Source organism: Ceratotherium simum, chromosome 37, assembly GCF_057802395.1.
Source record: "Ceratotherium simum simum isolate JZ-2026a chromosome 37, ASM5780239v1, whole genome shotgun sequence".
Lineage (NCBI taxonomy): Eukaryota > Metazoa > Chordata > Mammalia > Perissodactyla > Rhinocerotidae > Ceratotherium > Ceratotherium simum.
The window spans coordinates 8,904,803-8,928,374 of record NC_141936.1 but is presented as its reverse complement, the minus strand read 5'-3'; the positions used below and the strand labels follow the sequence as shown (position 1 = coordinate 8,928,374).

General features: G+C 60.8%; 1 protein-coding gene across 1 annotated transcript; it reads right to left on the bottom strand.

The window, feature by feature from the left end:
* Positions 1-9,892: 9,892 nt before the first annotated feature.
* ECEL1 (endothelin converting enzyme like 1) lies at positions 9,893-18,301 on the bottom strand. Its single transcript, XM_004427681.3, has 18 exons — positions 18,214-18,301; positions 16,387-17,275; positions 15,728-15,796; positions 15,512-15,622; positions 15,341-15,433; positions 15,028-15,152; positions 14,095-14,317; positions 13,645-13,743; positions 13,339-13,413; positions 13,028-13,131; positions 12,678-12,736; positions 12,545-12,596; positions 11,892-11,959; positions 11,568-11,692; positions 11,186-11,251; positions 10,697-10,792; positions 10,472-10,548; positions 9,893-10,339 (listed from the first exon to the last, which is right to left on the bottom strand). Exons 2-18 carry the CDS (start codon positions 17,167-17,169, stop codon positions 10,240-10,242), a joined length of 2,325 nt encoding a protein of 774 aa, XP_004427738.1. The 5' UTR covers positions 17,170-17,275; positions 18,214-18,301; the 3' UTR covers positions 9,893-10,239.
* Between the last annotated feature and the right edge of the window lie 5,271 nt (positions 18,302-23,572).

Below are 23,572 nucleotides of genomic sequence, written 5' to 3'. Positions count from 1 at the left end.
CCTCGGCGGCCAGGAAAAGCTTCCGTTGCTCTTTGGGATCTGAGACCTCGGGCACCTGGAAGCTTCGGAGAGGGGTGGCTTCTTGTCACCCTGCATCTGGCCTGGACCACCTTGCTGGCCAAGGAGGCTGCTCTGGCCAGGATGCCGTGTGTGTGTGTGTGTGTGTGTGTGTGTGTGTGTGTGTGTGTTGACACAAGCCCTGGGCTGCCCCTCCTAGGGGGCCAGCGGTACCACTAAACAGAGAGGAGACAGCGACTCAGAAAGGAGAGGAGACTTGTGCCCAGTCACTCAGCTGCTGCGATGGTCACTGCCCCCCCATGCCCATTCCAGACTGGAGATCCAAGGAGCATCTGGAGAAGCAGTGGGGACAGGCAGGCAGCCCTTGACCTTCTCTGCGGCCATCTGGGCGCTGGGCACAGATCTGTGAACTCAGGAGCTTCCCTGCCCTCCCAGAGCCTCTGATCTTCTGAGAGGGACCAAGCAATAATCAAATAAGCTATTCTACACTGTAATGCCAGTGATATGTTCTAGAAGAAAAGTCATTCAGTTGTGGGGGTACAGAGTGTGTGTCTGTGAGTGAGGGGATGGGGCAGATAACTCAGATCAGGAGGTCAGGGAGGGGCAGCCTGGGAAGCAGACAGTTGAGCAAAGAGTGAAGGAAGTGAGGGCAGACAATGCAGAAGGAACAGCCATGCAAGGGCCCTGAGGCAGCAATCAACACCTGCTGTTTCAGGCCAGTAGCTGGATCAGAGGTGGACAGGGTACAGGAGGCAAACGTGAGGGATAAGGAGGGGTGGGAGCAGACGGGGGACAGAGCTTGGACTTTTCCAGAGTGGAATGTGATGAGAAGGCTTTGAGCAGGGGCCTGACATGACCTGACTCTTGGAAAATATCACTCTGGCCACTGTGTGGAGAAGAGTCTATTCTGTTGTGATTTGATCGACAGAGGGGGCAGAGGTGGGAGCTGGGAAACCAGGGGGCGGGTGCAGACACCACACATTTCTGACCTCCATCCGGAAACATTCTGGAACACCCACTCCAGTATAGCTACACTCATTGAAGATCTCACCCATCCCAAAGGGAACATTTAAAAGAACTCTAGGAGGGTGAAATCAACCACATTTCTCAATAAATTTTTTCAAAGTTACCGATTTATTTCTACAATTACAAAGGTGCAAAAAAGTACTTGTTCTCACTAGAAATATTAATATGATTGAGTTTGCTTTCTTAATCACTAAAATCTTGATTTAACCCAAAAAATTGACTTAACACCAATCTGAAGGCCTGGCTCTCAGGGATTTTATTTCAATTCTGGATTTTAGTGGCCATCACAAAACTATGGGAGCTGATGGAAGAAGGGCATCATTAGCTGGTGGATAAACCATCATCCTCGTTATTAACTCCGTCCACCAATTACGCAAAGGCTTTTGTATAATCCAGCTGCTACACTTCTGTCTTCCTTGTTGTCAGTTAGTTGCTCTTACAAACCAATGGGAAGGTGCCACTTGTTTACGTTTCATAAATGGGTTCAAAACCCAAGGAAATGCTACGTTTTAAACTCTACAGGTTTTAAAAACAGATGATTCTGGAATTAGTGGTGATGGGTGCACAACTTGGAAAATTCTAAAAATCGCATAATTGTACACACTAAAAGGGTGAATTTTATGGTATGTAAATTATATCTAAATTTCAAAAAGCACAGTTTTTGCTCCCAAGTTTTTCTTCGCATTTTATTTATTTATTTATTTATTTTTATTTTTTTTGTGAGGAAGATTGGCCCTGAGCTAACATCCATGCTAATCCTCCTCTTTTTGCTGAGGCAGACTGGCTCTGAGCTAACATCTATTGCCAATCCTCCTCCTTTTTTCCCCCCCAAAGCCCCAGTAGATAGTTGCATGTCATAGCTGCACATCCTTCTAGTTGCTGTATGTGGGACGCGGCCTCAGCATGGCCGGAGAAGCGGTGCGTCGGTGCACGCCCGGGATCCAAACCCGGGCCGCCAGCAGCGGAGTGCGCGCACTTAACCACTAAGACACAGGGCCGGCCACCCAAGTTTTTCTAAAGTGTGTAGGTATGAGGGGTTTTATCAAACACATTGTTGGCTACAAAATCCAGTGTTCATGGAAACATTTTCAAACATCTGTTTTAACATCTTTCCTTTGAAGGGGCTGATGCATGAAAAGGCATTTATTTTTCCAAGGTTTTTATTGGGAGCCAATGAATGACCGCTCTTGTCACCTTAAGAACTGTCAGCACCTTGGTATTTAAGAAGGAGGGGAAGTTAGGAAGAAAGAGAGGGAAGGAGGACTCAGGACAGCCCTGAAATACTTCCCATAAAGACGACTCCTTCTGTGTGGTCTGGAGAGTTTTCATGGTCCCACCCAATCTTATTACCAAGCATCATAAAGCATCTACTCTACTAGTGCGATCTTGGTTTTATAGGGTTAACACCACCAATGGCTCCTATAGCATTTTGTGTGCCCTCGAGGCTTCTAGTTCTTTCCTGCAATGGTTTGACTGTGGATGGGCCAATGAGTGAGTTTTGCGGCTGTTACTATCTCTGCACCTTTTCCTCATCCAGGATCCTTTAAAAAATATCCCTTCTGAGTAGTCGTTCCATCAATGGGTGCACTGACACTGTTTTCCCCACATGACATTGTTTTTATGAAACAAGGCATTTACTGTTGGGAATATATCTTCTCTGCTGTATCTTTCCTTTAAAGGCTCTCTCTCTCTTTCTCTCTCCCTCTCTCTCCCTCTCTCTCTCTCTCTCACACACACACACACAAAGTGGTTTGTGTGTTCCATCATTGGAAGAGAATCCAGCAAATACCTTAAGCTGAGATGTGCTAGAACATCTGTACTTTTAGCCACTGTCTAGCCAACCTCCCACAGTGGGCAATTTGCTCGAACACTTCCTTCCAATCTACGGCAGGGTTTTCTCTACATCTTCCAACAGTATTTGCTGACAAAGAAATGCCTCTCGGTGTGTCGACAGATCATTCTGTTCATTGTTTCTGCCATTTTTACTGCAGCAGAAAGAAGTGTTTGCCTTGTGGTAGGTGTTTTCTGTCTTATGCAATCATGCAAAAATACTTTAAAAGAGGTTTCTAAATATTTATTGTTGCTTAGGGAAATATCGAAAGGTACTGGCTTGAACAGCACATAACTTAACCATTGCTGGGAAAAAATTGCAGGAGTTTGCCTTCATGTTCTGAAAGCTTAGTGTTTTTTTTTTGTTTTTTTTTTATTCTTTTTTTTTTTTAATTTTTTGTTTATTGCAGTAACATTGGTTTATAACATTGTAATGAAAGCTTAGTTTTGAAATGCCTTGCTACCCATGAGGATTTGCTGCTGTTATCGACTGACAGGGTGGCGGCACTTCGCACAACTTAGTTTGGCTATTTTTTTATATTTGGGGCTAACATCCTGACAGGTCTGTCCCGTGGGTGACGACGAGCATTATCAGAAGGGGCTTAGTGTTGGAGCTGCCACCTCTGTGGTTCTTCACCTGGGTGTGGAGTATTGGTATTATTTGCTGTTTCTGTACAGGAATCTTTCATAAGCACTTGATTAATCGTTTTGGAGGATTACTTTGTTTAAAACTAGATCATATAACCCGTAAATCCACTTAGCCAGACACACTAAACTCTAACACATCACAATCCACGGAAAGGGAGAGAATGGGGGCAGGGAGGATGTGCCAACCTCTTGCCTGGGGCACCACATTCTCCTCCCCTAGGTGGGGTGGGTGCCTGGCTGATAGGGTGAAGGCACCAGCATGGAGCTCCATTTTAAATATGAACAGCGCTGATTGCTGCCTTAGGGTGCCCCCTGCCTAGGAACGTAGCAAGGCTGCAAAGGAGAAAAAGCATAGGAGAGCCCAGCTCTCTACACAGTAGCACTCAGAAGGCCCAAGTCCCTGGAACCAAACGCCCTGAGATCCAGATGGGGACCAGGCGTCCCTGGGCCCTGACGAGACTCTCAGCCATAACAACTGCCTGTGACCCTGCGTGGGTTACTCCCAGCAGAGCTCACACAGGGGCCTGGAGGACACCACAGGTCCAGTCCCAGCCAGACCCGGAGCCCTCTGCTCATGGAGCCCCCTTGAGCCCCTGTCCCTGCACCAAGCCCAGCATGCTCAGGTGGCTGACACAGGCAGCATCATGATGGGTGAAAGCAGGCAGCTGCCTTGCAGCCCCCTGGGACGACGCGATGCCACACGTGCCCTTGTCCCGACTTTGGGGCTGATGTTACCATTTGATGCCATCAGCCCCCCTGGTTCCAGAAACAGGTGTCCCCACCTGGTCAGCCTCTGCGTGACAGGCCTTTGCCCCTTCCATGAAGCGTCCCCAAATCCCTGCCTCCCGGTGGGCAGAACCTCCAGAAGCCTGCGGGGAGCTGGCCAGTGTTATAAATTGCACCCCCTGATCTAAGGGGGCCCAGGGCCTGCTTACTCCAGCTGATCAGAGCTTCAGGGTGTGCTCCCAGTGCACACAGGCTGCAGCCCGGCAACGAGCAGCCCGAGTTCCCCTTGATGCGTCACCTTGCCACTGAGGATGCCCAGTCTGTGCCAATGCGCTTGGCTTGGGGCCCAGGTACCATGCTCCTGAGCTGCCCCTCAGGGAGGAAACAGCTGCCCCCTGTCCCAAACAGTAAGCCCAGAGTCTGCTTTCAACGGGGAGGCGTCCAGGCCCTGGTGTCCTTTTCTGGCCCTTTCTGTGCTCACCAGATTTGCAAGTTCCTCATTATCAGCCAGCATGCCCCACCCCACTGCCCCGGCCCTGGCCAGGGCTCCTGGGGAGAGGAAATAGCCACATTCGGACCTCTCTACCCAGATCCCCATCAGCAGCGGGTTTGGTCCTGCAGGAAGGTGGGAGGGATTTTGTGTTTTTTTAATGCAAAGTATAGACAAGGAGAGATGCCGCTTAACAGCACCATGTGACAGTGGCTTGGGGATCTGAGCTGCCTAGCACACAATGAATCAGCCTGAGCTGCTGCCAGAGGCTCCTGGATCCTGGGCAGCAGCTGAGGTCGGGGGAGCCAGGCGCCACCTCATCCCCTCCGACCTGATGAGCTCATGCTGGACACCGGCCAGGCTCGCAGGGGTCGCTCAAAGGGACCCGGATCCCAGGGATGGACGGTGTGCCCCTGCAGGCCTCTGGGCACTTCCAACCCGGCGGGAGGGGCAGGGAGCGGGGGAGGAGGAGGCAGCCAGGGGGATGGAGGGGGTCCTCTTATGTCTGCCACAGCAGGACACACAAGGGTGAACTGAGCCAGCCACCTCCCTACAGCAGAGGGGAGACCATGGCCAGCGGAACCCGTGGGGCGGGGTGTAATCAAGCTGGGTGAGAAACCAACTCCAGGCCAACGAGAAGGAGGCCCCGAGATGAGCCACAATACGTCACGTGAACAGCAGGTGGGACAAAGGCGGGTGACGGGCGTGGAGGGAGAAAATGTCCACAGGGACGGGAGCCTGCGGTCAGCCCCAGACCACAGGAAGAGGGGTCAGGGGCAGGGACCCCAGCAGGACACCAGCGGTGAGTCCAGCTCAGTGTAAGGGCTCCGCAGGCCAGGCCAGGCCAGGCCACGGCCAGCTTTCCAGAAGGGAAGGAGGCACGGAACGTGGGAGTCCCCGCCCCTGGCAGTGTTCCAGGCTGCAGAGGAACAGCTGCTCTCCCCAGACGCGGGGTGGAGGACTCGCCTGCCAAGGTCCCGCTCGGCGACGTGCCCTCCAAACTCCTGGTCTCCTCAGGTGAAGAGTGAGGTACAGAGCAAGGACTCCCGCCGGAGGGTGGGCTGAGCTGGTGCATGTTGTTCTGAAACTCCAATGAGCGTCGGGAGGAGTTATAAACGGCGTGCTCGGCAGCCTGCGCTTCTCTATAAAACGCTCCCAAGGAGCACCTGGCGTGGTCACTGCTGTGCAGTCCAGGAGGGCTGCCTGGCTCCAAAGCCTGAAGGGTCTCGGTTGCCCCAGGAGCCCGCCTCAAACCTCCAGCGGCCGGGCGGCGACGGGAGTGTGCCGGGCCCCAGCAAGGGGAGCAGGAGGGAAACTGCCATTTCAACCAACGCGGGGCGATCCCCTCTGCTTAGGGGTGGAGACGGCGTGATTCACGTCTGCAAAAACCAAGCCCGCCGCGGGCTCGCTCCTCCGGAGGCTGTGGGGCCGGGCAAAGGAAGCTGGGCTCAGGCTCTGCCGGCCGCCCTGTCCCGCCGCAGGGTGGCCCCGGGGGCAGCCTTGGCGGACAGACACGCTCAGCCTCTGGACAAGGCTGGATGCGGCAGGGGAAGGGGAAGTGGCTCTTTTAACTAAATCGAGGGAAAGGCGGTTTCTTAAGCCAGTTTGGGGGAGAGGTGAGGAGCCCAGAAGGGAGCAAAGGAGAGAAGGAGGCAGGGCCATGCCCCCTGCGCCACCCTGAACCTGCAAAGCCTGTGAGTGCCCCCAGTCTTGTATGGGTGGTCCCTGGGGAGGGAAGGAATCGGGGTGCTGCCCAGCATGGGGAGCATGGGGTAGAAAAGGGCCAGCCCACCCAGGGGGCATGGGGAGAAACCCAAGCCCAAGATCCCACCCCCAGAGGTATTTGCATATAGAGGACGCAGGGCTGCCCAACATACGTGGAATGGGGGCTCAGCCATTTACAAACATTGCATCTAGGACACCTCACAAGCTGGGCCACGTGGGCCCCCAGGGCGCTGGCCACCGGGTCAGCATAGAAGCCACCCCATGGGTGGCAGAAACTTGAATCTGGGTCCCTGAACTGGTTAGAAAGGTCTGGGCTCAGGGCTGCTCAGTGGCACCAGTCACCCTGTGTCCCCTCCTGGGGGACCCAGAAATCCCGGGGCCACCAACACCCATGTGCCCTCTGAGACCCGAGGCAGGTAAGCTTGGTCACAAGCCCACCTGCCCAGCTGGCCTCAAGTCCTTCCCGAATCTCTACAGAGCTAGTCCCTACCTGCCCATAGCGTCCCACTGCCCCCCACTGGCATCATGGGCCCTGAGGACTCGGAGCCAGGCTCACACTGCTGAGGCAGCCGCGGTGCAGTCCCGGGGGCTGGGGAGGGGAAGGACAGGGGTGGTCATGTGGATCTAGCCCAGGTGGCTGCACCCCTCACATGCCCCCCTCCAGGGTCTGCCAATGATGCTCCTGGGGCCCAGAGAGGGTGTTCACTTGCCAAGGTCACCCAGCAGTGACCCCTGGACTCAAGGCCGGGTCATAAAGCTGTGGATGGCAGCACCAGGGCCCGCTGCAGAGGCAGGGAACCGGGAGGGCCTCTGCACGTGGGCACACAGGTGACGCCTGGAAGCCTGAGTGCAGTTGTAAACCATCCCGAGCTCCTTCAGTTCCCTGCTATGAGCCGCTTCTCTGAAGATGGCTGGCTGTCATCCCGAGGAGCTGCCCTCAGAGGACGCCTGCTGCGTTGGGGAGCCGGCCCTTGGGGGATGGATGGAGCCAGACCCAAAAACCCTCCCCTTGGCTGGTTCTAGAATCACTGGAGCCCCAGGGGCTGCTTCTGGAATCACTGCATCTCCGCCACAAGAAGGACCTTCACTGCCAAGCTCACGCCCCTCACTCAACACAAGAGAAACTGAGGCCAAGCAGGCAGCTGTGCTGAGTCTGTGCACTCCCTTCACTCCAGCAGAATCAGAGTCAGCTCATCCCCAGGGCGGCTGCTGGTACAGGGCCCAGCAGACAATTCGCGGGTGTCTAGGCCACATGCTCGGTTTCCTAACAGAACACATCGACAGCTGACCTGAGTGTAGCACAGACACCCAGAACCAGAAAGGACTCAGCAGCCAAGGAGCTGATGGGAGCAGTGTGACCTTAGGCGGGCACAAGACCCCCGTTTCCCCATCTGTTAAAGGGGCTGCTCCTGTCACTCTGCCCACCTCACTGCATTGCAGTGAGGATGCTGTCAGGGTCTCTCTGCAAAAGCAATCCGGGAACCAGTGGGTGACACACAATGCCACTATTGTGCCCCACTGGGCCACCCCATGGCTCAGGTTCCAAGGCCAAGGCTGAACTTTGTGGGCCCTGTCTCAGCACCGGGACTCGGTCCTCGGCCTGCCCTTGGCTCACGCTCCCTCTAACCTGTTGGTGTCCCTCGGTTCTCCCCAAGGATCATGAGGAGCCCCACAGCCCTGGGCAGCAGCAACACCGCTGCTATGAGCCCGGTGGGAATCTGTCAGGCTGAGGGGTCTCTGGTGGCCTCACATCCTGTTGGGCAAACCCTGCCAGCAAGGAGGGTGCTTCCCGGCCGGGCCACATGCTGGTCATCAGGCCCCGACCAACAGCTGAGAAAGCACTGGGCTTCCCGGCCTCCGGCTCTGGATCAGCCTCCAGGCCAGGAACCTCGTGTCCTCTCCCAGGGCCCCTGGGCCCACCTTCCTCCCATGCCCAATCCCACTGGCCCCCTCCACTGGGCACAGACAGAAGGGGAGGAGTCGGCCGCAGGAGCATCAGGGCTTCACCGCACTTCCCGCAGTGGAGCAGAAGGGACCCCGTCTGCCTGCTGGAGGCTCACGCCACGGGCTCCCCCACCCTGTGGCCTCCCCTAAGCTGGCAAGGAGACAGGAGGGATTGGTCTTGGGTGGAGCTGGGGAAGTTGGGGAGCCGGGGCAGGGGCAAGAGGGCTGGGTCAGGGGATTCTGACTCCAGCCAGGATCCCAGGACAGAGGGACAGAGCAGGTTGTGGGGTCCAGAGGGCCCCGGACACCAGGCCTCACCCAGGTGGGTGGCAGGTCGAGGATAGTCTTTTTGCGCCAGCTGCTCAAGGGACACGCTATGTATGCGCCCAGCCCAGGCGGAAAGGGGCTTGGAGGGGAAAGCAAGGCGGGTCCATAAACACAGCCCCACCACGGGGCCCCGACCCTGGACAGCAGCTCTGAGCAGGGCTCTGTACCCTGGACTGATTACTGTGGGCGCTGCACTTCCTCCTGAGGAAGAGGCCCCGCCCCTCGGGGAATTCGGCTGCTCCGTGGGGTCCTTCTCCGTTCCTGCCTCTTCTCCGGGAAGCCCTTCCGGGGCCACACAATGGCCCACCCTCCACTCTGGCTGATCGGCCGTGACAGGTGTGTTTTCTCTCACTCCCCAAGGTTGGTGTGCCTGAGGCTCAGATGACAGGGACTTTTTAAATGTCACTCCAGGCCAGGAGGGGGACAGACGTTCTCTGAGAATAATGAAAGGAGCTGGGCTGGTGAGAGAGTCAGCCCTGCCACGGGAGGTGGGGACAGGCACACGGGGCAGTGCTCAGGGAGGCGCTGACACCTGAGGGCCGGCCCTGAGGTAAGAGAGAGAGACCGGAGCAGGAGGACCGCTGGTCCCCCAACACTGCAGATGCCGGGGATACCCCCATGGGGCTGCCCCACGGCGGCCCTTCCACCCCTGCCGTCCCGTCCATGACGGACAGCACTTCCTCCTTCCCCACCCCCTCCAGGCGGGCCCCCACCTCTATGTAAGTGTCGTCGGGGTTCCCCTTTCTCAGAGAAGCTGAGCCCAAAGCCTAGCCTGGCCTCCCGGACTGGCTAAGGGACACTGCAGAAACTCCTCCTGCAGGGGTGAGGGTGGGGCTCCACTTTAGGCTTTCAGCGGGAGTACGTCCCAGCATCGTGCTGGCGTGTGGGTCCCATCGTGCTGGCGTGTGGGCTTGGTGTTCTGACACCCAAGAGCCTGGTCTGGGGGCACCCCCAGAACTGGGCAGGAGCCTAGGCAGGACATGGGGGACGGAGGAATGGGTGGCGGGTGGAAAAGACAGAAGAGCCTGGGGAGGCGGGACAGAGGCAATCTAGCCAAGGCCACCAGGAGGGGACAAAGAGGTCTTCTCCGGGGTCCTGGTGGTGCTAAGGGACTGAGCCTCCCCCCGGAGGGGTCTTTCCAAACCCACCTGCTCTGAGGGCCCCTGAATAGGCCGAGGTGACAGTACAGCAGCTTTATTATCCAGACTTAGCAGCAAGAACACAGCGGAGGTGGGGCCTGTACAGTCCAGCCTGGCCAGGGGTCTGGCTCCTTAGAGCCAAGTCTGGGGACCCCAGCGTCTCTCCCACATGCGCTCCTGAAGCCCAACTTGGTCCCTGCTCCAGACCCCTCCTGAAGTGAGGGACAGCGGGGGGCCAGGTCCTGGAGGGGCTGGGAAGGCGGGTGGTGCCCAGGGCGGGGCCAGCGCCGTGTCCGTGCCTGTCCCGGCAGCCGGGGGGAGGCCATTCGTGCAGGGTGGCGGGGGCGTGGGGGCGGCCGGCCAGGCTCACCACACAGAGCACTTGTGGGCAGGATTCATGGGTGAGTCCTTGGGGCAATGGAAGGCCCGGCCGAACTCCTCGAACTGGGACACGCTGCCCAGCACCCTGGGATAAGGGGAGAGACTCACAAAGTGTGGGTCCCGGCGGCCACTGCACCCAGCCGTCTCTTCCCAGCCCCACCTGCTCCCGCCGCAGCCACAAGGAGGGGACGAGGCCCAGGCGGGTGGGTGGGTGTACCTGTAATGCTCAGGCGCGTGCTTGTCGGTTAGCACCTGCAGGTAGATAGACTGCGACCGCCGCTTGATGCACCAGTTCTGCGCCCCGACACGGGAGGAGGGGAGGAGAGGCAGATATGAGACCAGGCATCCCACAGGGCCCCTGCCTCTGAGGGTCAGCTGATGGGACACGGGCTGGAAGCTGTTCCCCACCCCCAACCCTGCCCCCGGCCCCCACCCGGCCCACCTGCGCAAAAGCAATGAAGAAGAGCTGGTTGTGTGTGTACTTGAGCCGGTGCAGCGGGTGCTCGGGGCCGTGCTCCCGCACCCACTTCTGATAGGCCTGGGGGTGCAGAACGTGGAGCTGCGGTGCCTCCAATGGGGTGACCTGACCGCACTCCACCCAGTCAGCCCCTCACTGGCCCCAGCTCTGCACACCACCCACCGTGCTGAGCCCCAGGCTCCCTGCCTTCCACCCTCCCCGAGCTGTGCTCCCTCTTGGGAAGGCTAACCCTAGACAGGTGCCACCCCCTCCAGGCAGCCCTCCTTACTTTCCCTGAAGGTGGGGCCTGCAAATCCCTCCTTTTCCCATGGAGCCTGTCGCTGGCACAGGCCCCTGTCCTAGGCCAGAGCTCAGCAGGATGGGGAGGGAGGGGAGCCTCTGTCTAGTGGAGTCCTCATCAGCCCCCTCACCATCCCCCACGCAGGGATGAAGGGCCAGGCAGGGGCAGCTCACATAGTAGGCCAGCTTGAGGCCGCCCATGTCCGCGATGTTCTCGCCAAGCGTGTGCTTCCCATTCACCTGCCGAGAAGGCAAGAGGCCGGGGGCTGCCTGGGGCCCACTGGCCTCCCTCAGGCCTTGCTCCCCTGGCCCCCTGCCTCCCTCCTCACCCCCCCTTTCCCTTTCCCAGAGGGTTTGGGTCCACCCTCTTTGTGCCCCATGTGCTGTGTGGTTCTGTGTGAACTCATTCATGTCCCGAGGGAGTGTGCACACAGACCCTGGGTGTGCATGCAGGGACTTGGGCACGGGGTTTGTGCAGGCACACGTGTGGGTATGCACGCTCCTAGTGCGAGCTCGACCGGGCCTGATGGGCTGGAGGGGCAGCGAGGGGGCTCACCCGCTGGTTGTAGACGGTGAAGTTGTCGTAGAGGTGGACGATGCACTCGGCCTTGCGCAGGAAGCGGCTGTAGGAGGCCTCCGTCCACCAGTGCAGCAGGTTGCCGGAGCGGTCATACTGGCCCCCTGTGCGCAGTGGGCGGGGCCGCCTGAGACTGACCCTCCCCCCCAGAGCCCAGGCTGGGCACCAACCCCTCTCCCACCCACCCACCAGCCAATGGGGACAGAGGGGCCGTGGGGCCTCAACCAACCCATCACCACCCTGCCCCCCACTGCCTGTCCTCCCCCTCCCCCGCCATCCCCCCAGGCCGCCCACAGGCCTCACCCCAGTCGTCGTAGCCATGGGTCAGCTCGTGACCAATGATGGTGCCAATGCCCCCGTAGTTCAGAGACCTGGGCCCACAGCAGCAGCATCAGGACGCAGCCTCACCCGCCCTCTGAGAGCCCTGCACTGCTGCCCAGGCCCTAGGACGCCGGGGGAGGCTGGGAGGTAGCCGGGGGAGGCTGGGAGGTAGCCGGGGGAGGCCGTAGTGGCGTCTGCACATCCTGGGGCACAGGGGCCTCAGTTTCCTCGTGGGATAGTAAGAGGGGCCAAGGATTCCTGTGCAGCTGCCTTTTAGGAAATAACATCTAACAGATCTGGGATGGGGGAGGAGACAGAGTTGGAGGGAGACAGGAGGGAAACTGAGTCACCCCACATGGGATTTGGCCTTCTTCCTCATCACTAAGGTCGCTCCACTTTTGAAACACCTAAAGAAGCCTCAAACCAGGTAAGGGGGGACTCAGGACATTTGAAACAAAGGTAAAAAAAACCCTACACATTTTTCTAAATAACCAAGAATGAGATGAGACTATGAGGAGCCAGGGTCTGCAGCTGTCGTGACCCTTGGGCGCAGCTGGGGTGCGGGGCAGTCTGAGAAGCCCCCATGCACCCCACACACAAGGCCCTGGCCGGCTCACACCAGGTTCGGTACTCACTGTGGAAAGTCAGGGTCGTACAGCGTGGGCTGCAGGATACCAGCGGGGAACACTACAGGAAGGGTGCGGTCAGCAAAAGACCAGCCCAACTTGCCCACCTCCCCCGTCACCCCACTGGCATACGCCCCCTTACCCATCTGGTTCTTGTTGGGTAGATAGTAAGCATTGAGCGCCTGTGGTGGGAGCAGCCACCTGTGGAGGGAGGCTGCGGTCAGCTGGAGGGGCCCACAGTCCTTCCCTCACTACTCCCACCTCCTAGCCTCCTCAACGGCTGCCTTGGTGACCCAGCCTACAGGCATGTCATGGGCCTCCCCTAGGCTGAGCCCCCACACTACTGGCCCCCACCCATGACCTATGCAGGCCCTGTGCCCCTCATACCAGTATGGCTGTGAGGCAGTTTGCCCCGCCAGCCTCCTGGCCTTGGTTAGGAGCCCTCTCCCCATGGCACCCCCCGACCCCTCAAGCTCTGGGCCAGGCACCCACGTGGACTTGTCCACCTCCTGCCGGATCTTCTTGACTGACAGCTGGATGCTGAAGCGGATGCTGTTCAAGATGTTCTTGAAGTATGTCTTCTCGTGGACATCAAACTGCACAGGCGATGGGCAGCGCTCAGCGGCAGGCCAGGGGCAGGGCCAGACCAGCACCATGTGGGTCCCGGGCCCTCCTAGGGTCCGTCAGCCGAGGGCTGTGGCTCCTTCTCTGCGGCGGTGGTGGGCCTCCCTCAAGGTCTTGGTCAGGGGCTTGGAGAAGCCGGCCGCTCAGCCGGGGCAGGCCAGGGCCGGGGGCAGACCCACCTCATACTCTTTGTCCACGGCCTCGGGTTTGAGCAGGAAGTCCGGGTAGCCCACCATCACCATCATGTACTGCAACTGCGGGCGAGAGGGCAGCCGGCGGGCCAGGGCCTCAGGAGACAGCCCCCAACTGCCACGGGAAAACGCTCCCGGGCCAGCCTAGCATGGGGCTCAAGGGGGACACGGGCCAGGTGATGCCAGCTCCACAAGAGGCATCTTTGTCTCTTTTGTTATCCCCAGTACCTGGCATACAGTAGGCACTCAACAAGTGTTTGTGGAACCAACCAATGGGATAGGGTCCCACTTCACCTTGGCCCGCGCGGCTGCCTTGGTCTCGGCGTCCATCCAGTCCAGCTCCTCCAGGCGCTGGCCTAAGATGTACTTGATGTCTTCCACCAGCTGCTGCACCTGCAGGGTCAGGGGTCAAGGGTCAAGGGTCAGGCCCTGCGCCCCAACAAAAAGCTCGCAGTCTGGAAGGGGGCAAACTGCCCCAGCAACGATCACGTACGTTCCTAAGGCCACGCCTACTGAGCATGGCAGAGAAGGTGGGCAGGAGATGGATGGGGAGGCAGGCTTCCTGGAGGAGGAAGCCTCATGAGAAGTGGCCTGGGCCTCAAAGAGGGCAGGGCCCTAAACAGGGCCCAGTGTCCCTGGCTGCAGGGGGATGTGTGGGGCTCCCCATCCTCCGACCAAGGCCGTGTGAGGACTTTGTGCCCAGCCCCTCCCGCACCCCCACCTCCCAGCCCGGGGCAGCCCGACCTTGGCCTTGCTGGCGGCCGAGAAGTGCTCATGTACAAAGAGGGCGCCAAGCGCCATGCCAAAGTGGCGGTTGGCCTGGCCCAGGCAGACCCGGGCCAGCTCCTGCGGCTTGTCACTGCCCTCCATCTCGCGGGCCAGCTCGTGCAGCGCCTCTCGGAAGGGTGATGACAGGTGCTCGCTCAAGACCACCACCACGCGCCACACCAGGTAGTTGTGCAGGATCCTGAGGGCCAGGTGAAGCAGCGGGGTGTCCGGACAGGGTCTCGTGCACAAGCCATCCAGGGCACCATCCCGCCACCCCCACCCCCCCCCGCCCCAGCCTGGGGTCGGACCTAACGCCCGCACAGGAGTGAGAGTCATTCCAGGTACTCGGAGGCAGAACCTGGAGTGGCCCAAGTCAGGAAAAAGGACGGGGTCCACACCCAGCAGGACACACCTCCAACCACTGAGCAAAGCGCCTGATGCTGATGGGTCCCAAGCCAGCGTCATTTTCTGACTTACTATGGAGTGGGAGAGTGGGCACTTGAGGTGACTATCTGCCTCTGGGCTGGGCTTGAGAGGCCTCTGCTCCTCCCCAAGGGCGGAGACCAGGGAGGCTCTCCCGGAGGTGGCGCCTCTCCTGGGGCGGCAGAGCTGCAGCCACACTTTCCTTTTCTGATGTCCAGACTCACTCAAGCCTCACCATCCCCAGATGAGGGAACCGCAGCTCAGGAAGCTCACGGCTTTGCCCAGGGTCCCACAGAGTAGGTGGGAGAGCCAAGTCTGAGCCTAGGGATCTGGACTCCTCTCCCAGTGCTCCTCACTTGCCTGCCCAGGATGGCTACGGGACCAGGTGCAAGTGGGAATTCACAGCTCACCAAGCAGACAGGTCTGGGGCGCAGGGGAGGGGCCTGGTGGGGCAGGTGGGCAGGGGCGGGTGACTGGCAGCTGCACCTGTGAGGTGTGGAGCGGATGAGCTGGGACACCTGCTGCATATAGTCCGTGGCCAGCAGCACCACCTCCTCATCCTCCGAGAAGTCCTCCTGGAAGATCTGGTCCAGCAGCCACTTCCACCGCAGCTGTGGGGCCATGGGCAGGGACAGTGGGGCTGGGTGTGGCAGGGGCCACAGAGAACAGGGAGGGGTCAGGGAGAGGCAACAAGAGGACACGGGAGTCCATGGCCATGGAAGGCCTGGCCCGTCCCTGGGGAGAGACCACCCAGGAGTTCCAGGGTCAATGCTTCCCCCCAGGGCCGGGCTGCACTCACATGGGGGGTGATCTTCTGCAGCTGCCCCAGGGTCACCTTGTTGTACATGGAGCTGACGTCCCGCCGGAGGTCATCATACTCTGACACTGTGATCTGGGGGTGGAGAGCAGAGTTGACCCAGCCCTGCCCGGCGGTCCCCTCCCTGCAGCCCACGGCAGCGTCCCTGCTCACGTTGGCCAGCCGCTGCTCCAGCTGCAGAATCTCCTGGGCCTTCTGCTCCACAGCGTCGGCCCCCAACAGGCTGAGCAGGCGCTCCATGAACACCCGGTATGCTGCCAGGATCTGCACCAGGAGGGCCAAGGCAAGGGTAGGGGTCAGTGCGAGGCACTGGTCTAGCCCTCCCAGAGTCCCAGGCCTTCCCTGCAACCCCGTCCTATGCGCCCACACCTTCTCGCTCTCCTCATCTTGAGCTAAGTACAGGGTCCTCTCCGGCAGGGTGAGCCCGTCCTGGTCAATCTGGGAAGAGAGACGGAGATCAGAGGTCAGAGGTCAGAGGTCAATATACCAGGTTCCTGCAAACAGACTGAATTCCCACCCAAACGCCCAGAGGACATGCCAGACATCCCTGTCACAAGCCCCAGGAGCACAAAGACACCAGCCCCTCCGTCCATCCAGAGAAGCTGCAGGGAGCTCCCACCCCTGACCAGCCTAGCCTGAGGACGCCAGCACTCCCCCGTGCACCGCCCCCTCCCCACCATCCTTCCTCCAGTAAGCCTTCACTTTCCCCACCGGTGAAGGACACTTGCGGGACCCGCACTGAGAGTTGTGCTCTCGGCATTCAAGCCAGCCACAAACCCATCGGCTCCGTGCTCTCACCGCCTGCCAGAGGGCTGGGAAATTGCGACTCCCGCGGCGCCGCTAAACACCGCAATTACTCGAGGGAAATTACTCGCGCCCTCCTCCCGCGCTCTGCCATGCGCGCTGTCCTCCTCCCCTCTCCCCTCCCCTTCTGCACCGGTCACCCGGGCGCGGGGGCCGAGCGTGCCGGACCGCGGCGCCGCGGGTCCCTGGCCGCGAGCCGGGTGCCTGGGGGGGTACGCACTCACGCGGATGACGTAGCGCGAGGAGTTCCTGTCGTCCAGGCTGACCGTGAGCGAGAAGAGTGCGGCGGCGCTGTACACGCCCTGCGCCTTGTACAGCAGCCGGTTGAGGTCCCAGCGCGCCGCGGCCCCTGGGCGCTCGGCGGCGCCGCCCAGGTCCCAGCCCCCGCAGTCCTCGATGACCTCGAGCATGGGCCGCGGGCCGAGCCGCTCGATCTCGCGCATGTCGAGGCACGAGCGGAAGAAGGCGCGCACCTTGCGCTGGGCCGCGCCGCCCGGCCCACCCCCGGGCCGCGCCAGCAGGCGCCGCAGGCGCTCTTCGTTCTGCTCGCCGATGGCCGCGATGGTGCCGTAGGTGAGCTTGTCGTCGGGGATGGCGTGGCGCCGCAGCCAGCCGCCGCACGCGAAGGAGTAGAAGTCCTGGCACGGGTCTATGCTGGCGTCCAGGTTGGCGGCCAGGAAGCGGGCGGCGCGCGCGAAGGCCTTGCGCTCGGGGCAGCCCTCGGAGCAGCCGCCGCCCGCCGCGCCGGGGCCCAGGTACTTGAGCGCCAGCATGGCGGCCAGGATGGCGCAGAGGCCGGCGGCGAACACCAGCCCCGACAGCAGGCACACTTCGCGCCGGTTCCAGCGCGGCAGCCCGGCCCGGGCCCCGGTGGCGCTGCGCCCCGCACCCAGCGGGAAGCCGGGGGGCAGCGAGGCGCCGCGCGCGCCCCCCGTGCCGCACCTGCTCACGTACTTGACCTCCTGGAATTCGTCGTAGTGCGCCGTCATCGAATACGGGGTCTCCATGGTGCCGCTGGCACTGCTACGCAGCCCTTGGCGATCTCGGCTACAGAATGCTCTGGGCCGCCGGCCTCCTCGCGGGCCTCCGCATGGCCCCCACCCCGGGCCGCAGCTGCGGGAAAGGTAGATGCAGGCTCAGAGAGGCACTGGGGCCCGACGGGACCCACAGCACGACGAGGTGGGGCGCAGGTCTAGGTCCAGAGACTGGAGGCCACCCCGCATCCCCAACAGTGAGCTGGCCTGGGGCCTGGCCTCTCGAAGAATGAGGGAAGAGAAAGGCTCAGAGTAGCCACCACCTCCCGGACGCCCACTGGCGTCCTTTTAACCTGCCTCCTTTCTCCCTGCACACTTAGGCCCGCCGAAGATTTGGGAGGCCCCTGTAAAGCACGGGGCCTGGCACTTAGTAGGCCTTCAATGAAAGGCGGTCTCTCTTCCCTTTGCCTTTGCCAAGGCCAAGTGGGGGAGGGGAAAAGCAGAGCTGGAGAAAGGAGGTGCGATCAGGGGCGCGTTTAGGCGGCCCCTGAGGCCACCTTCGGCTCCCTGCACTAGAACAGACGCTCAAGACAGCGGCTAAAGAACCAAACTTTGTCCTCGCGGATGTCCGCAGGGCCACCCCCAGCCCCGTCTCCTTCTGTTCAATCGCCAGAATGCCCACCAGCCCCTTTCGCCAGCGACGCGCGCTGTGCAGCCCAGGATCGGAGAGAAACCCCCGACGGCCCTAAGAACCGGGAACCGGTTCTGTCCCCCGCCCCAACCCCCGTCCCCGCGCTGGGCCACTCCCGGCTTCAACAGGTTCTCCCCGGAGCCCAAACTTGGGCGAAGTTTCACCCCCAGCGCGGAGCGAGCTGGCCCCGCGCGCCTCGGAGCCTCCCGCGCCGCGCCGCGCCGCGCAGTCCGCGGAGCCGGAGAGTCGAGCCCGGGAGTCGCAGCCGCAGCCCGAGCCGGAGCTCCAGGGACGCAGACAAAGCCTGGAGGCTCGGCGCGGCGGCGGCGGCGGCGGAGGTGGCTGCGATGGTGGCTGCAGTGGTAGCGGACTCGGGAGCCACTTACCCGGCAGGTGCGCGCCCGGGAAGAGCGGCAAGAGAGCAGGTCGAGCCCGAGCCCGAGCCCGAACCCGAGCCGGAGCGGAGCGGGGCAAGCGGCCGCTCTCCCCGAGCGCCCGCCGCCTCCTCTGCCGCCGCGCCGCGCCGCCCGCCGGCCCCGAGGGAGGGGGCGCGCCGGCGGCTCCACCCTCCTCCGCCCGCCCCCCGCGCCCCCTCCTTCTTCCTGCTTCCATCCCGGCTACCTGTCAGCTCGGTGGCAGCTCGGGGGCGGGACGGCGGCTGCGGGGACAGGCTCCCGAGGGTCTTGCACAGGCTCTGGGCTCGAGGATTCCAGGTCCAGCTGCGTCCCAGGAAGAGTGAGGGCGCCCGCTACTCCCGGGAAGGGGTCCCCTTAAATCCGATGCCCCCACTCGGGCTGCCTACCAGCCCACGGGAAAGGGGCTCGAGCTAGAAATAAGAAAGCGCGTGGGCGGTCCCAGCGGAGCCCACAGGCCCGGAGCACTGCGCAGGGAGGACTCCCGGAAAAGCTGCGGAGTGAGCTGAAGTAGCGCCCTAACCTGCGTGGCAAAGCGCTTGGCGCAGAGCGGGCTTCAATGAGGGGGCTTCCTGGGCCTCCCTTTAGCCCCTGCCCGCGCCCACCAGAGGTTTTGGTTGGCTTGCAACCTTCACCCGGCCCCTGCTGGAGGGAGAGCCGTGGAGGCTGCTGCAGGGAAGGGGGGCCTCAGGGCCGAGACTGCACCCCTCCCCCAAAGCTTGGCTGGCCTGAGCACCCACTGCTCAGGAAGCCGCTGGCCAGGGAGGGAGACAAGGATGGAGAATAATGAAAGAGCTTGTCCTGCTGGAGACAGGGAGGGAGGGAGCCGGCCCCCTCTGCCTAGCAGCCCCAGTCCTCAGACAGGCCCCAGGCCTCAAGACCCTTGTATGTAGACTGGTGGGAGGACAGGCTAGGTAGAGGGGACTTGGAATTGATCCACCCACTACCTTCTTGTACAACTTGCTTTCTAAGGGTGGGATCTCCCTCCCACAGGTCCCAGCCCCTGAGGCAGGGCCCACTTCTGCCTGGCTCACAGCTGGACGCACAGGGCTTGGCCCAAGTGGGGCACAGGGAACTCAGGACTTCTTGGATGGATGCTACTGTTTCTGGAATCTCTGCCCTCCCATACCCCAGCCCCTCTGCTTCCGGAGTCCCTAGCAGGGGACCCCACAAAGCACCAGCACTCCCAGGCTTGGCCGTTCCAGCCTGCAGGACGTTTGAAAAAGTCCAAGACTGCCAAAGAGCCCCATCTGATAAAAACCACTACAAGGAAGGGACTCAACAGACCCATTGTCCTGTCCCCTCCCCTGGGGCTGATACTGGACCCCTGACCCTGAATGGCCACCTCTGCCCCCATTCTGCCTGTCCATCTGTCCATCTCTAAGCTGTTGTTCTGGATGCTCTCTGCCTCCCTCTCTGGCCACCTCGGGGTCCTCCTCTGCCCCATGCGTTCTTCTTGTGTCCAATTAATTCTATGCAGGAGAGGTGGAATTATGTAAAATGTGGTGATTCCATGAGGGGGGAGGGGAGGGCAGGGCGGTGGCAAAGTGGCTCTTTGTGCTTTTAATCTGCGTTTTTCCCCCAACGTTCCATCTCCAGGAGGATAATTTTCCAGCCTTTTCAGGCCCTGATTGGTATCATTTCTCCAGCAATGACAGCTTTTATTTTCCCTGAAATGAATGCCGTGAAATTTCCAAGAAATATAAAAATGGATATTGTCTCAGGGAGCTGACTCTCTTCCGACAGAAAGGCACAAAGGCAAACATACTTCCCCAGGGACCCCACTGCTCCAGCCACCAGGGGGTGGGGACCCAGGCCCTCACCTCCTCCCTCTCTCCTCCCTCCTGGGTCAGCTGTCGGACCCCCTCCTGGCTATCCCCTCTCTCAGACTCTCAGCTGCCATTGGTCTGTTCATCTGCCTCCCCCCCCCCCCCCCCCCCCGCCAGGCCACCCTGCCTGCCTGCCTCCTCCGTCTCACCGTCTCACCTACTCTGTACACACCTCATCCCCCACAGCCAGCCCCAGAGACTCCTGGCCCGGCCCCAGCCTTGAGCGCAGCAACCAGTGCCCACCGGAGTTGACTGGGGGTTGGGCCCATGACACTCAGGCCTCGTCCCCCTCCACAGCCACCGATGAAGAGTGACCAGGCCCCCCTCCTTTGCTCTTCTGCCCCTGCTCAGAAAGGGGAGCTGAGGGCCGGCCCTGTGGCTTAGCGGTTAAGCGCACGCGCTCCGCTGCTGGCGGCCCGGGTTTGGATCCCGGGCGCGCACCGATGCACTGCTTCTCCGGCCATGCTGAGGCCGTGTCCCACATACAGCAACTGGAAGGATGTGCAGCTATGACATACAACTATCTACTGGGGCTTTGGGGGGGGGGAATAAATAAATAAAATTTTTAAAAAAAAAGAAGAAAGGGGAGCTGAGTGGAGGCGAGTGGAGGACACGGGGCGCTGGCCTCCAGCTCTCTTTTTCTGAGGCTTCCAGGCCCAGTGCTCCTCTGCTCCACCCCGAACTGTCAAGGTGACCCCCTGACTGAGGAGCAAGAGAATGACAGGACACAGCAGCGCCCAGCCAAGCCCTGAGGGAGGCAGCTGGATTCCCAGCTTGGAGGGTGGGGGAGCAGGCGTGAGGGAGCACGGGCTAGAGCTGACCTTGGAGGGAGAAGGCCTGAGGGGGTGCAAGGGGCAGAGGTGAGGAGTTTGGGAGCCCACCTCTTCCCTTACCATGGCCCAGATCCCAGCCCACCTCTGCCGATGGAGATGACTGGGTCTGGGATCTGGGAGGGGGTGCAGAGCAGCCCCAACTCGCTGGGGACAGCAGTCCTCACGCTAATGACTCACATCTACTGCGCTTTCACCAAGTGGGGCTGCCAACCTGAAGCCAGCCTGGGGCCCAGCAGTGGTCAGACGTGATCCTGCTCCCCTCCCACCTGCACGTGTGTGGGGACAGACTGGGCCCCCATCTGCCTGCCGCTCGTGCCCACAGGCCAAGGAGCCCCACAGGAGCTGAACCCCCAGCCCTGCGTCTGCTCTGGGAATGTCCCCAACCCCCACCCTGCCCAACCAGCCCCTACTCCCCACCACCAGCAGTTCTGCAGTATCTTCCGTGCCCTGGGAAACATCCCCCCCAACCAGCTTCCTGTCGTCCGCCCAGCCTCCCAGGGCTCATCCCATCTATTATTCACAGCACAAAATGGATTTTTAATTTGAGAAATGAAATGGCTCTCCCAAGTGGCCAGGGTGGCAGGGAGGGGGCGGGGAAGGCCAGAGCCGCCACGGTGCTGACTCTGCTGACTCAGGCTCTTGCTGGAGAGCTGGATGCCCACGGCAGACTGAGGACCCCAAAGGCCCACTTACCCCGCCACCCAGCCCGTGACTTCATCCTACCCTGTTGCTCTGACCAGATGAGGTGAAGGGTGCCTGTGAGTCCTGCCTGAGCAGTGGGGTCTGCTCCTGGCCAGGCAGGGGGCTAGGGAGGGCTGGACCGTGTACTCCACTTATTTTAGATTCTTGGCCCCAGAGGGCAGCTCTTGGGCTCCCTGGCCTGGTCCATCTCCTCCCCAAACTTCCTGGCCCTTGTTGGGCTGGACTCAAGAGTCTCCCCTGTACGCACCCCCGGCTGAGCTCCTCTGCTGGGTCTCGACACCGTGGTACGCCTAACTCCGGCCTGGACAGCTGCCTCGGCCTCCCCACTGGCCTCCTGCTCCCAGCGCCGCCTCCTTACCCTTCATGATAGAACTGACACATCTAACGTGGCCCATGGGGCCGTAACCTCTTTCTCGTCCTTCTCTGCCCTTCTTGCTCTCTCTCCCCACCCCTACCTCTCTCTCCCTCTGGTCACTCTGGTCTAGTTTCATTTCCCAGAACTTAGCTGGCTCTCTCGCACCTCGGGGCCATAGCACTCGCTGTTCTGGCTGGAACACCCTTCACCCACCACCTCTTCCATTGGCCAATTGCCACTCAGCCTTCTGGGAATGTCAGCCTCTCTTGTCTGGTCAGGTGATGCTCCACTGGCTGCGGGCGTGCCCTCCCTGGGCCCTCACTACACTTCCTGCACCTTACTCAGCTGTGTCGCCCAGAGCCCAGCACAGGTGACCCATCTGACAGACATGGAGCCATCTCACACAGCTGTGGTCTGCTCATGGAACCCCCTGTGTGAAACATCCCCTGGGGCCAGGCCTTGGCCCCGGCCAGCACCGTCACCTACAAACCTGCCCAGGCTCTCAGATCCTACACTCACTGTGGCTCTGGGACCCACCAGACGACGCTCCGCCCCCTCACGTCCACTCTCCCACCCTGGGGTAGGCTTCTGTCCCCATTACGCACACTCCTCTCTAGGGGCACCTAGATCACTTTTTTATTTCATCCAAGAAATATATAAATACATCCTTGTTTTAAAAGTCTTAAACCATATGAGTGTGTAGATGATGAACGTGTAGGCCTTTCACATGCATTCCTGGCCCCTCTAGCCCTCCCCAAGGCAAGGTGGGCTCTTCTGCGTTTCCCACACAGAAGTCCTCAGCATCACTGTCCCCAACTGAGGGACACATCGGTTGTCTTGTTGCCCACACCTATCTGGTCTCCAAATCCTGCAGCCTTAACTGGCGTCCTGCCTCCCACCTCCCTCTGGGCCCACCTCTGCCCGCCCTCCCCAGCTGCTGTTCCTCTCCATCCCCTGGAGGCTGTGCCCAGGTGGTGGCTATTGCTCCCAACTTCGCCCTCTGGCCCCTCGGAAGCTCACTGCACTCCAAACCCAGTTCCTCTTTAACTTTCCCTCTCCGTCCTGGTCCTGTACATCAGGGTCAAGATCCCGTGTCTCAGCTTTAGAAAGGCCTCTGGCTTCCTCCCTTCCTTCCCCTCCTGTCCTGTCTCAGTTCTGGCCCTTAGTTCTCCCTTCCCTCCTGGAGGAAGGGGGTCTCTTCCCCTTGCCCACCCAGGCGCTGCTGCATCCTGTGCATTCCCGCCCCACACCCTGTCACCCCTCATCATGTCTTCCGAGGCCTCCTGGGTCTGGCTCCAGACCCCTTTCCAGCCTCCTGGCTCACTGTCCCCTGAGTGTCCCTCCTCCTCAAGGGGTTGTCCCCTCACCTCTGTGCCTTTGTTCAAGCCATCCCCTTCGCCTGAGTGCCCTGTCCCCAGCACTCCTGTGCTTCTTTAAGTCCATCTCAAGCTCCCAGAATCCCCGATTGTCCCCGTGGCTGCCCAGGTCCCACCCAAGGGAGCCCGCCCAAGGGCCTCTCCTTGCAGGGAGAGCTGTGCGCCCCTGTGTGCCCAGCCTGGAGCCTGCTGCACGGCCTGGGCTGGATGGAGCAGGCCCCGCTCCAAGCTGGACGG

What these genes read in the sequence shown, in the direction of transcription:
- ECEL1 (XM_004427681.3), bottom strand. Translation starts at nt 17,169, where the DNA reads ATGGAGACCCCGTATTCGATGACGGCGCACTACGACGAATTCCAGGAG. An exon ending in AAGATGAGGAGAGCGAGAAG is followed by an intron (nt 15,623 to 15,727) that starts GTGTGGGCGCAT and finishes CTCCTGGTGCAG; the next exon opens with ATCCTGGCAGCATACCGGGT. An exon ending in TACGACCCTGACTTTCCACA is followed by an intron (nt 11,960 to 12,544) that starts GTGAGTACCGAA and finishes CTGTGGGCCCAG; the next exon opens with GTCTCTGAACTACGGGGGCA.